This window comes from Acromyrmex echinatior, chromosome 6, assembly GCF_024713525.1.
Source record: "Acromyrmex echinatior isolate Ae372 chromosome 6, ASM2471352v2, whole genome shotgun sequence".
Lineage (NCBI taxonomy): Eukaryota > Metazoa > Arthropoda > Insecta > Hymenoptera > Formicidae > Acromyrmex > Acromyrmex echinatior.
The window spans coordinates 4,453,597-4,467,519 of NC_141857.1; the positions used below are offsets into that span (position 1 = coordinate 4,453,597).

Sequence of the window (13,923 nt, forward strand, 5' to 3'; positions counted from 1 at the left end):
ATAATGCTCACTTATATTTGTTATCAGCAGGAAAATTAGTAATAAACTTCCTTGCTTTTAATTCTACAATAAAATTAATTGTCGAATTAAATAATGGTCATTGTACGTCAATATAGTTTTGTATGAGCTCGACGAATTTTTTTTTCTTTATTTTTCGAGCACTAATTACACGATCTACTAATCGGAATAATCACTCTTCATAAAACGAGTCTATTTGTCTCAAGATTGAATCTCGCCACGTGTCAAGCAACATTGTTGTATATTTTAAAAGCTAAATCAATCTAAATTACATTTTTTACTTTAAGTATCAGATCAAAATGAAATAAATTAATGAATATTGAATCGCAATAAATTTATATATTAAAATATAAGAAGATCCATATTATTCTAAATGTTATTTTATTTAAGATATTAAATTATAAAAATGATAATTACTAAAAATGAGTATTACTTTCCTTTTACTTATGACCAAATTGGTTTTTTTTTTTTTTTTTTTACGTTTTCATAAATGTTACACATTTAACATACATTGGTTGGACATACTTTTTGTAGATAATAAATGGATAGATAATTCGCAATTGATAATGTTATTGATAAAATTTATCATTAAATATATTAAATACATCAATTTAATTACAGTCAAGTAATTGAATAAGTTGTATATTTACTTTTTTTTATTTGAAAATTATATATTATCTTATAATTTATAATAAATAATATTTTCTTCAATAATAAAGTAATTTAGATCATTATATATTGAATAAATTGAATAAATTGAAGCTAGATTTTAGTATCTAATATTTTTATATGTAAATTCTAAATACATTTTGATTAAACTATTTTCCGTAATCATAAATTAAAGCTGAAATAATATCAGAATTAAATTGATTATTGATTTGATAATGATACTATCTTAAAACTTGTAAAGAATATATATATGTATACACATATATCTGGATTATCATTTCGATATCTTATTATTGTTTATATACGTCGGCCTTTCAATACGTTTGTACTAGTTACTGCGACATATAGAGTGTCCCGCAAGATTTCTGCCAAACGCTTTTTGTAGATAAAGCGGACTAAACTGTTGAAAAGTCCTCTACCATTTTGCAATTAACAATATATAAATTAGTAAAAATTGCTGAATATTGATCTTCAATAATTTTTTACTGAAATACTATCAACTTTACAGAAAAACAGCAAGAGATAAAAATTGCTTATTTTCTTCTCAAGAAGTTCTGAGAATTTTTTCGGAATTTTTTAATACCGTATTTTCCCATGTTAGTAAAAATAGTTGCCAATAAGAAAATGCAGTACTAAAAAATTGATTAAAAATTATAAAAAAATTCTTAGAGCTCTAAGAAGAAAATAGACAATTTTTGTCTCTTGCTGTTTTTCTGTAAAGTTAATTTAATTTAATTTAATTTAATTTAATTTAATTTAATTTAGTTTATTGCAAAGCATTATGAAAAAGACTACATGTTAACAAAGTAATAGAATATACATAAAATATGATACAATAGACTATAATTAACATACACATAAATACAATAAACAATAGTAGCTTGCAAATGGCGTCAGCAAAATTGCTGTTACAAAGCCTACTAATAACAAAACCAGAATAAGACAATAATGTAAGAGTTAACCAATAGGTGAAATCTTACACACACACACACACACACACACACACGCGCGCGCGCGCGCGCACAATATAATAGTATTTGAGTAAAAAATTATTGAAGACCAATATTTAGCAATTTTTAGTAATTAATATCTTGTCAACCATTGCGAAAATTGCAAAATGGTAGAGGACGTTTCGATTCAGTTTACTCCACTATCTACAAAAAGCGTTTGGCAGAAATCTTGCGGGACATTGTATAATCACACATCTCAGTGATTAAATTGGAAAAGACACCACTCCGGATAGTCAGGAGATTCGCTGGCTGGAGTAATATTTTTCGCAATAAGTTTTTTTATAAATTTTTAAAATATTAATAGCATCTTTATTAAATCAATGGTCAATATCAATGGTCATTGATATTATTTCATCTTCAGTTTACGATTGCATTTCAACAGTAGTAATCAGCGAGCAATTCATATAGCAGATATAATTGAAAAAAGATATATTTAAAATCTACATTAAAAAATAGTAGGCATCTCTAAGATTTAATCTGGCAATATTCTTCGTATTTATTTTAAATTATAACAAGAACGTAAAAGCAATATAATTCAATGTAATTCGGTGCCTTGATTTTCATTTATTTCCTTTGAGCTTAATTCAAATTCGATTTCTTCTGTTCTGAAATACTCTGTTCTGAAACAGTCTAAACACTCATACGTTACATTTATATGGAATTATATTAAAAGGAAGGAAATTACGAGTAAACGCAAATAACACTTCAAAATTATATTGAAAGTTCGTCAACTTGCAGATGCAATATATCTGCATATTAAAAGATATATATGAAAAATTATATCAAGATTATTAATTTTATTGAAACAAAGAAGTGGCAATAAAGAAATTATTACAAATATATATAATAAACGAAACTTTGTTCCATAAACGAATCTTCCATTATAAATCTTGTAAACAAGAAAATAGCAGCGTATCCTTTTTTCTCATTTATAAATATTTTATTTTTTTTATTTTCGCTGTAGTCATATAGCTACGTATTTTAAATTAAGAAATAAATATTATTTTACCGTCTATATTTTCATGTCTATGAATAAAAAATATTGAATAAGAAATGCCTTACATACGTAGATGCAAAAATTAGTTCATATAAATAGCATATATAATAACAGATATGATATATATATTTTGAAACTTATCGGTAAATAAGATAAAAAAAAAAGAAGTTTCCAGTTATTACCATTTTGGTTTCATAATAAGAATTTCAACAAATGCAGTAAGACTATGTAAAAGTATAACTTTGAAATATTTTAGTTGAATTTTTCAAAAATAAAAAAGAAACGTTTTTATTATGTATAATAATTTTGCAATAAAAATTATTTGTTGTTACTAAAATTAATACGCAAAAAGATACCCAAATGTTTTCAGTACATTAAAATATTTTTATAAACTGTTTATTTATTACACACAAAAATGCACAAAGATATAAATATTTTGTCTATAGCTATTAATTGAGAATGAAAAGATAAAGTACGATTTTTATTAACTGTTGTGTGCAAATGTATTAAAGTAATTATGGATTATCGCAAAAAAAATCGTTTCTTGTGTTTCATTAAATGGATGAATATACAAATTTTAATATCTAAAAAATTAAATAAATAATATGTGAAACAATATATGAAGTCTTGCAAACATATCAATAATTAAAAATCAGATATCAAGCCACTCAAGCCACTATGTAATATTATATTCTAGTAGCAATATATTGGGTCATCTAAAAAGTATCCGCGGTTTTTTGTCACTAGATGGTGTTGATAAAAAAACCGCGGATACTTTTTAGATGACCCAATATAATAGACAACTAGGTACGTTATATATATGATTTGATATCTGATATTTTTAATTTAACGAATGTGATTAGTTTGTTATATTGATATAACAATATCAGCAGATCAAAGTTGTGCGAGTATTTATAAGTCGACGTAAACCGGAGCCGCTTAATCGTCAAGAGTACTAATGCAAAATGCAACCGTTGGAATGGAGCGGTAAGTGCACAATTTTCTTGGATCGAGATCAAATAACAGACGAAAATACAGACGATATTTTATACATATTCATCTTTTCTAAACGCTTTCGCGACGTTTCTTTAATTAACATATCTGTGTTATGTAAAAAATAAAAATTATTTAATTAATATAATTGTGTTTATTTTAGAAATGCGTTTATTAATAATACTGATATTCCTCACTGCTGCCAGAGGATTCCAATATGTTGTTCAAAATGGTATTTTTGAAATATTAGACAGATATGATCCTAATCTGATAGTCAGCAGGCTCACAACAAAAGGTGAGTTATAATATAATATAATACATAATTTTTACGTTCTTCATTGTTAAATAATTTTTATTAACTTCAACATACAAGCACTCAAGATCCACTGTTGGACTGTTTAAGACATCTAATTCTATAGGTTGTACTTCTCATATATACAGTCCTATAATTTCCTATAAATTTAATATTACAAGAATGTTTTATATATTTTATATATATATGTATACGTATATACACGCGTTTGTCTTTCCTAAGCTGCCATTTCAATTACACTATTAGATATCAAAAGAACAATGTAATTCAATCTCCTAAATTAAATATTTTTTCAATTTTTAATTTCCATGTGTGTCAAAATGCAAATCAATCCATTTTTATGATCAGTTTCAAGATAAATAACATCCGTATTAACATGTAGAACATATAGAACTTAATAAATAATAAAATAATTAGAGTTATATTTAACATATTTTCTTGAATTAAATAGTTTAACTCCATTATTTCAGTTAAATTAATGACATATATTGAGTAGAAACAATAGTGGCCTACAAAAATGATTAAAAATAATTCAAATTGAATATAATTTAATATTGTATTATAAATTTAACAATGTATTTTTGTAAGCTTCAATATTTCTTCCTGTTAATTAATATCTCCACAAAATCAATATGAATTTTATACGTTTTAATGAAGGAGTTGCATTGATAAATATAATATTTATTTCAGATGGCACGAAGATGAATAATATCTTCTTCGCGAAAAGTAATCAATTTATAGAAACTTCATTCGAGAAAGGTCCCGAATTTCTCAAAATCACTCGTACACTCTACGATCCCAATGGCGAACTCCTTGATTGTTTCCAATTTAATGATAACACGCAATGGTTCGGCGGGCCACAGTTTCGCTATCAGCACTGGCCTATACAGAATATGTACTATGAAGAAGAGCCGTACTTGCCTACGCATCCTTCAAACATGGCATTAGCCGAGCGTTATTGGCTGTCCAGTAAAGGGATTTACATCTACGTGGATGATGCAAGCCCGCTATTCCTCGATCAGAACAATTATCGAGATAAGTACTTATGCATGATCGTCAAGAACAAAGCGCCCTATCAACATCGCAACATCATCAATATCACATACACAATAGGTTTTTTTCCGGATCCGAAAGCTGCTCATCAATACGCAATAACAAACCATTTGAGTAGGCCGATGGATTACCCCGACAGCCTGATGGTTAAATATCCTATATGGTCTACCTGGGCTAGATACAAGACCAATATCACCGCGAAAGTGGTAGAGACCTACGCGGATGAAATCGTCGCCAATAGATTCAAGAATAGTCAAATCGAGATTGATGATAACTGGGAGACCTGTTACGGCTCCGCCGAATTTGATCCCATCAAGTTTCCCGATGTCAAAGCTCTTACGCAGCGATTGCAAAAAAAGGACTTCCGCGTCACTTTATGGATACACCCTTTCATCAACCGAAACTGTGAACCCGCGTACTCCACCGCGCTGTGTAACGATTATTTTGTTAAAAATCAAGATGGAAATGTTCAAATGTCGTGGTGGCAGGGTAAGGATTGGTTTAAAATTGACGTTCCTTGTTACAGAGAAAATGATTCTCTGCTAAAATTTGGTTGCCACATTTTTTAAATATTAAACACCTGCGTCACTTACAGAAATAAAAAAAATATATCTAGCGATATTTATTTGCAAACTAATTTATGTGAATTTTCAATCTTTTAATGTACCATTCAATTATATCTTTTTTAGGTTCAGATGCCGCGACAATTGATTTTACGAATTCGAACGCTGTGACATGGTGGATGGAACGCCTGAATCGTCTTCAGCGAGATTTAGGCATCAACAGCTTTAAGTTCGATGCCGGCGAGGTGTCCTGGTTACCACAGGTGCCGAAGTTAAATGGTCAGTCTGAGTTGCAGCCAGGTATATTCACGGAAGAATACGTCCGCAAACTCGCATCAAACTTCCCCCATAATATTGAAGTGCGGGTGGGATGGCGTACTCAGGACTTACCGATATTTGTTCGCATGATCGACAAGGATACCAGGTGGACGTGGAACAATGGTCTACCCACGCTGATTACGACGCTACTGCAGATGAATCTTAACGGATACGTCTATGTGCTGCCAGACATGATCGGCGGCAACGGTTACGGAACGGTACCATCTAAAGACTTATTCATCAGATGGTTGCAAGCCACTGTCTTCATGCCATCGATGCAATATTCTTTTGTGCCATGGGATTTCGATGAAAAAGTGAGTAATATGGAAGATTCTAGTCGAGATAAATGAATTGCTGTACGATAAGTTAATGAATTTAATTTGTTCCTTAAATCATATTATAATATTGCGAAGAAATAATAATCCATTTATATTTTATCAGACTACCAAAATCTGCAGAGAATATACTGAATTGCACACGAATTACTCGACAGAAATTATGAATGCCATGCGACAGGCTGTTGAGAAAGGCACTCCTGTAAATCCACCCATTTGGTGGATTGATCCGCTTAACTCGGAAGCTCACAAGATTAATGACGGTAAGTTCATAAGAATATATAAAATTAATTTTAAATTTGCCAAACATCTAAACAATCAATCTTATTCATGTTCTTATTAAATGTTCTTGACAAATCTAGAAAGCGACTTGGTAGTGATCTATAAATAATTGATGATTGAATGTTGCTGCTGAATTACAGAATATCTCCTTGGTGAATCCATATTAGTTGCTCCGATAGTTGAAGAGGGTGACGAATATCGTGATATCTACTTACCTAAGGGAATGTGGTTGGATATGAATCGAAACATCACTTATGAAGGACCGAAATGGTTGGAAGACTATCATGCTCCTTTAGATGTACTTCCTTTCTTCAAGAAATCATAAACAATGAATTTAAAAATTTTAAATAAAATATTTAAAATATTTATTTGTATAAATATACATATATAAATTATCTTGTAACATGTCATATATTTTGAAATTGCATACCTTCTTCTTCTTATATGAAAATCGAATGTTAGTCAGAGAAAACAAGCAGAAAATAAATTCGCTACCTGCTTGTCAATAAGGATCGAATTTCTGCATTAAGTATTTTAATCACTACGTCATCATCCGTATAATTTCCGGTCCTTAAAAGAGCGTCACGTTCCTCTTTCAATGCCTGCAATCGCTCATTGTATTCTTTTGATTTATCAATGATTTTATTATCATTACAGGGAATGTCGTAACAAATGTCATCAGCTGTCGTAAATATTTGATTATAGGTTTCTTTCGTAGAGGATTGTTTCGGCTTGATCACATCGATTTCTTTCTGAAGCTCTTTCAGCACAAGTTGATCGTTGTCCAAAGCTTTTCTGTCTACAGACAAAATTTCCGCAATGCTGTATGTGAGAAAAATGAAAGTAAGTATAGGAAAATACACTTCCATCAAATCATATTACGTATTTCAATTGTCCCGATGTCACAATGCATTATAAAAATCTATAACAAGCTTATAAAATAATTTGATATTAACTAAATTTCAATTTCAAGAAATTTTATGTCAAACATATCGCGAAAAATAAAAATGTTCTATATTTTTGCTTTCTATTTACTGATTTATCAAAATTTTGTCGTTAGTGTAGTTTAACCTGAAATAGGATTCTTATAATAAGATTAGTTAAAATAATGCTACAACATATAACATACTCCGCACTCATTAGTTCTTCTCTACTGTTCTTGATTTGAACTTGCATAGCTTGTTGATAATCCACTTTCATCCTGTGTAATTCGCGAACTGCTTTGCCCCATTGCTCTCTAAAAAATTCTTTTCCCTTCTGAGCATTATCTAATTTTTCCTCGAGAATTTTTACTTCTTGCAACAAAGACGCTGTTTGATCTTGAGTTAATGATGCCTTTTGATACATTTGCAATTCGTCCATTTGTTTACTTATCGATGATTTCATATTCTCGTTTTCAAACGATAATATTTCCATTTGAGCTTCTAAAGCAACTTTTTTCTCCTCAAGTTTGGCAATCTGCATAAAATTTAAATATCATGAGACATAATATTTAATAGTGCTCTTTTTAAGTGAATGTTACATGAGAGATGCAAATCCAAAACAAAATATATAACTGAAATATTTTTCACAAACCTTTGACGTAAGATCATTTTGCGTTGCATTCAACAAATCTTTAAGTTCTTGTAACTTGGTTTCATATCTCCATTGCAAGTCCTCGTTTGCCTTGATCAGTCTGGTCTCATTTTCCAGGCTCTTCAATCTACGCTTTCGTAAATCTTCAGTAGCGTTGTTTAAACTGTTGGCCAATGTTTTACATTGTTCGACACTGTATGCGAGCTTTGATTCTAGATTTTCCTTCTGCATTCGCCATTCCTCACTCAGCATGTTCAAATGTCGTTCTTCCTTTCTTTTGAGCTAATTCATACCACACAAATGTCATTAAATAATTATCAATCAAATTACACTGTCATCTTGTTTTACCTCAGCTTTAAACATTTCCTTTTGGCGTTCCTTCCAAGTTTCGAGCTCGTCCACTATTTTATATGCTAAGCTGTCGTCCAATATTGGTGGACCAAGATTTTTATCTTAAGTAAACCATTTCAATAAATAGAGAGTTGAAGTTCTATCGTTAAGAAATAATACAATAGGAAATAAACATAAATATTTTAATAAACTTAATGTATATCTACCGATAGTTTCTTTCTTTAATATACAATGCGGTCCACGATCTTCTAATTTGAGTGTAATGTCCATATCAGCAATTTTATTTCGATCTATATCGAACAGAGATAATTTATACTGACATTCGAACTGAAAAAAATTCTTGTTTTAATTTTTATTATTTTATAAGATTTGTATATAATTATAACATTAATATTACCTTTTTTTGACAAAATAATGATTTTACATCAAGTACTAGTAGTGACAATTCATCACTTTCATTTATGTCGCATATACTGATTTTCGGTGGAAAAGATTCTAGTAATTGTTTTATTTCATTTGGTGTGGATATAAAGTGAAATTGGCATACAACATCTTGCAATTTAACTTTCTCGTTTAATAAAACTGGCATTGTTGCGTACGCTGTTGACATGACTTCAGTTTTTGGATGGTGAAATCTAGAAAAATTATATTAAAAAGAACTGAAAAAGAAATATCTTTATTATATTCCTTTAATTGAAAAATATATATCAATCAAACCGAAATTTAATTTCTCGTCCCAATAACATCTCAGATACCAATGATATTGCCTCGAGTGAAATACGTAGACAATAACAGTGATAAGATCCTACATCTCTGATATGATTTTTATTAACATTGTATAGGATTCCATCGCACGAACGCGAACATGTAACTTTAGATTCCGTTTGATGTTTTAAGCATTGGCAATCAACAGATTGTTTATTTACATTTTTATATTCTTTTGTACATTTTGCTTCATTAGGAATATTCCTGAAACTAGATTTTCCATAATCGCCACTAGGATTTCTGTGAGACTCAATTTCTGGACATCCCTGAAATCAGATATTTTAAATTATATATAATCTTCATACTATCAATTTTGATAATCACTAGGGTGGGATATTATCGATAAAATGACTAAGTTTCTATTCTACCTGATCGACATTATTTATACTTTCTTCATTATGATTCATTTGAATGTTAGATATCACATGATTGTTAGAGTTCATTGCTGTGTCAGAGTTGAACAAAATATTTGTTTTATTTCCAATATATTGCAATTTAAGTTGCAGATCAAGGTAAGGTTTCTGATGGTTCTGGTTTTCAATGGATTTTTCTATCGAATCTTGTTTAATTAGAAAACATTGTTCGTTTAAAGTAATACTCGCGTGCGCAGCACATTTGAGAAATTCTTGCAAATTATCTACGGGTACTAGAGATTGCAGATTAACTGATGATTCAGCTATTAAGCCATTTTCATGTTTTAAATATATTAACAAATACGGTTTTGATTGTAAGTATTGTTTTAAAACACTTAAGGAACTTCGTATTCTCATTATTACTTTTTCGGGGACAAAATGAGATTTTTTAGACTCTGTCTTGAACGGTCTCAGTTCTACATCGTTTTCCAGAACTCGATATGAGAGTACAGTGCTATGCTTATTTGAATTTTCAGGTAATAATAAATGCAAATTTTTTATGTACATGGCCATGATACTTAATATGAATAATTCACAACAGGTATCTAAAGGCCCCAATTGAATCAATTGCTCATCAGGATGCAAATAAGGGATTATTTTATTACTTTCCAAAATGACATCTTTTTCTATCAAACTTCTACTGTGCTATGAAATAATATAATGTGATAGTGATATATATATATATTTTTTTTTTAATGAAACTAATTATAATTAACTATTAATATAATTTACTAAATATAATACTAAATATAATAATTATACTATTCTCTTATTATTAATAATTATTTGTTACTCAGTTATTAGAACATAGATTATTATGAACCTTGAAATATACTATTCATACAAAATAATACATTTTACCTCCGCTGTTGGATTTAAAGTTACATCCTTCCGATCTTCAACTCTTAATGCAAGAAGTAACTCAGGCTTTTGTATTTTAAGATCGCTTCGTAATCCCAACAACTTGTGCCAACTTGCTTTTGGATTCAAATCTCCACATTTAGATATTACTTGCGCAGAACGTATGTTTAGTAGAACGTATCCGAGTCTCTCTCTACCTTCATTCTCTTTAAAAGCAAAGCATTCTAATTTTAGTGAGACTTGCTCTGATCGCATTCTATAAATTAAATACAAAATGAAATCATCAAACATCTATATTTTGTTATCAATATCTGTACTTTATTAGCAAATAATAGCGATTTGAATAAAAAGAACGAATATCATTTTTACCTTCTCAACATTATTTTATTAGTTTCCCAAACTAAATCTGTAACATATTGCGGAGTCGGACATGACTCAATTCTGTCAGTTTCTAAGGAGTGTCCATTTAAAGTTCCAATTAATAATGTTGGTTGTAAAACTTGTTCAAAACCCTTTCCTATAACATATACATACATAAAATTTTATTTTATGGCAATAATTGTTATAATTTGATAAATAATTTGATTTCCTCATACATTTAAGGTCCATATAAAAATTCTCTAATCATACTACATATTATGACATAATTTGTAAGTTATATAAATTAATATTTTCTGTTCTCTATTCCAATTATTATTAAAATTGACATAATTATAAAGAATAAGTAATATTTGTTTAGAAAAGAATTTTCAAAGAAAACATATCAATTTTAGAAATAAAACTTGCAATATTCTTAAGGTATACATAATAAGGATACATCTATAAAATTTTACCTTCTTTTATGCTCAAAATAATTTGCACATCGGATTTAGTTGCTTCCGTCATTTTCTTCCATAAAATATTCAGTTCCATAAAATATACAAAATAACAAATTCGGCAATATATTTGCCATATATTTACACACTCCAGAGCCTTCCGGATTCAAATCCGCTGTCATGGTAACGGATTCATAAACACGAATCACGTTCCCTGATACAGCAGAAAAGTATCGCACAGAGAAAAGGAGAAATCAGAAAATATATTAAATATCTGTGTACATTATTAGTCATATTTTAATATAATCTTCATTAAAATATAAATTTAAAAATCGATCAACGAACTTCACGTACCCGGTGAACCTTTTCTTTGCTTCTTATCACGATACACAATGGGTGCTTTCCATTTGATGACAGTCGATACAAGCGTCGTTCTATCTTTGTCACTTTCTGAATATCAACAAGAATAGAACGATGCTTGTATCGATTTGTGTCATCAAATGGAAAGTACCTAATACATATCCATTAAGCCTTGTGTTCACGGTGCTAGAAATCGGTCCATCGTGGACATCGGGCTTTAACTCATTAACAGGTCTGTTGTGTTGCACGCACTTTGCGCACTCAACAATTTCGCTTTCTCTCTTTCTTCAACGTGAATACATATTTACTTAGTTTAAACGCAAAATTTGTTCGCGTTGCTTGAAATCCCCCAAAATTTTTGCACTTAAAAGGAGATAAATATATATTCGGATGTTGGAACACGAGAGAAAACAAAGATGCTGAGTGCAAAAAGTACAAGCAACGCGAATAAACCTAGTATATTTTCCGAACACATCCGAAAGAACAAAAATCTAGTGAGTTTTGATTTCTGAGGAAACATGCGTGCTCGGATTTCAAACCGCGGAATAAACAGGTCATATTAGGACTATTAGGTCTGTACGCGTTGCTTGCATTTTTGGCACTCAACATCTTCGTTTTCTCTCTTTTCAAGAGTCAAATATATATCTTATCTCATTTTAAGTGCAAAAATATTTGAGGATTTCATGTAACGCTCGAACAGACACACACCTACTATTTGTAGGATAGTCGTCCTTTTTGGCGGTCTCGCAGTTTCATGAAGGTATCGTGTATTGTTGTGTCATTTTTTAATTCCTGTCATGTGATGGGTTCATCAAAGGATCATAAATGTACAGTTTCGGCATGCGATCACGGAGGAATTCGAGCTTCGTGAACCTAAGTGGTATCTCTGATACACGGAAAACTCGCGGAGTCGATGGAGCTCGATCAACTGGAGCAGTCCGCAAAACAATTAAATGCGGTGCTTAACGAGTTCCCGATCGCCGCAGTCTCGCTGGACGATTTTAGACCAATTGAAGAGAAGGTCCATACGACCAGGAAGTCGTTGATACCCCTGAATGCCAGGTTATTAATGCTTAAAGCAAAGTACAAACGTACGTCGTTGACGCGTCGGTTTGCACGATTTTCTTAACTCTGAAATTTCATTCTGGAATCACTTACATTTTACGTTGCAGAATACGTCGATGACAGACGCAGCGAAAGTGAGGATGAGGTCGGAAACACACTGCAGAATGTCGTAAGCGACATGCTCCTAAACACCAAAGCTGTCAAGTTGTGCCTTCATAGCACCACCATTCTCTCAATGCTCAGTAATAAGGAAGGCACTGCAGAGGACCAAAAGTGAGAAATAAATTTTTGTAAATGTTATTAATTTAAGAGTACGATCAACATAATGTTATACGTTTTGAGTCATAAAATTTTTTTTTGTTGATCAATCAAATGCTTCAAAATATTTGTAGTGAGATTTTGACTTTTAGATATGAATCGAAATGCCACATGTAAAGAGATATAATAAAATAATTTTGCTTATTTTTAGAAAGCTCAACACCTATATGAGTAAACTCTTCACTCTCAATGACAATATTATGGCCACTCAGGAAGCTATCGAGAAAGCGTCTCAAGTACAGTTGGATCTGAAAATCGAATGTCAGAAGGCAGTATTTGAACACACAAAGTTTCTCAAAGAACAAGAGCAAATGCGAAGCGAAAGATTGCAGAAGACAAATCCCGAGATCGTACAGTGAGTAAAGATCCGCCAAATTCGTGTCTTACGAAATATTTTTATATTTAAAATCTTTATTTTCCTTTTCAGAACTAAAAACCAATTGGAAAAGTATATACGAAATATAAACATAATAAAGAAACTCATTAGAAACTTCATAGCAGTGTCCAGTCACATGCTAGAAAAGAAGCCGATACTGCTGAAGATGTTGGAGAATCATAGAGACTTGATAAACATCGAAACGATTGTAAAAATGTCACAAAGTAACGAAGAGAATGAATAAAAGAAACCTTAAGGAGGAAGTACGCAGGAACTTTCATTAAGAACTTTTTTCTCAATTTCTTACTGGCTAAGCGCAATAGACACAATATATTTACAAGAATAAGCTTCCACGCAAGTCCAATGTCTTTTTCTTATTTCTTTTCCCTCATTTTTTTGTTTTTTTGTTTGTTTGTTTAGTTCTTCTATTAAAGCGCCTTGCCAGACGGTTTCGTATAATCATTAAACAAAGC

At 30.6% G+C, this 13,923-nt stretch overlaps 3 protein-coding genes across 7 annotated transcripts; 2 read left to right on the forward strand and 1 right to left on the reverse strand.

Moving 5' to 3' along the window:
- Positions 1-96: 96 nt before the first annotated feature.
- Positions 97-6,961, forward strand: LOC105153942 (target of brain insulin). Its single transcript, XM_011069103.2, has 6 exons — positions 97-3,681; positions 3,851-3,982; positions 4,691-5,542; positions 5,743-6,248; positions 6,376-6,532; positions 6,692-6,961. The coding sequence occupies exons 1-6, from the start codon at positions 3,660-3,662 to the stop codon at positions 6,874-6,876; spliced, it is 1,854 nt and encodes a 617-aa protein (XP_011067405.1). The 5' UTR covers positions 97-3,659; the 3' UTR covers positions 6,877-6,961.
- On the reverse strand, positions 6,579-12,042 carry rha (protein). 5 transcript variants are annotated; one of them, XR_015545365.1, is made up of 13 exons: positions 11,686-12,042; positions 11,350-11,545; positions 10,886-11,033; positions 10,517-10,772; positions 9,611-10,300; positions 9,195-9,508; positions 8,875-9,112; positions 8,684-8,804; positions 8,475-8,578; positions 8,127-8,408; positions 7,681-8,009; positions 6,982-7,373; positions 6,579-6,856 (listed from the first exon to the last, which is right to left on the reverse strand). XR_015545365.1 is itself a non-coding variant. In XM_087407015.1 (12 exons), exons 2-12 carry the CDS (start codon positions 11,426-11,428, stop codon positions 7,043-7,045), a joined length of 2,892 nt encoding a protein of 963 aa, XP_087263141.1. In that variant the 5' UTR covers positions 11,429-11,545; positions 11,686-12,042; the 3' UTR covers positions 6,893-7,042. The 5 variants fall into 5 exon arrangements, 3 of the variants coding, with proteins under 3 accessions (XP_087263141.1, XP_087263142.1, XP_087263143.1); XR_015545364.1 differs by having other exon boundaries at positions 6,579-6,860; XM_087407015.1 differs by lacking the exon at positions 6,579-6,856 and having other exon boundaries at positions 6,893-7,373.
- Positions 12,043-12,254: 212 nt separating this feature from the next.
- Positions 12,255-13,713, forward strand: LOC105153940 (hypothetical protein). Its single transcript, XM_011069100.2, has 5 exons — positions 12,255-12,451; positions 12,525-12,782; positions 12,864-13,029; positions 13,226-13,429; positions 13,502-13,713. Exons 2-5 carry the CDS (start codon positions 12,605-12,607, stop codon positions 13,692-13,694), a joined length of 741 nt encoding a protein of 246 aa, XP_011067402.1. The 5' UTR covers positions 12,255-12,451; positions 12,525-12,604; the 3' UTR covers positions 13,695-13,713.
- The last annotated feature ends 210 nt before the right edge of the window (positions 13,714-13,923 follow it).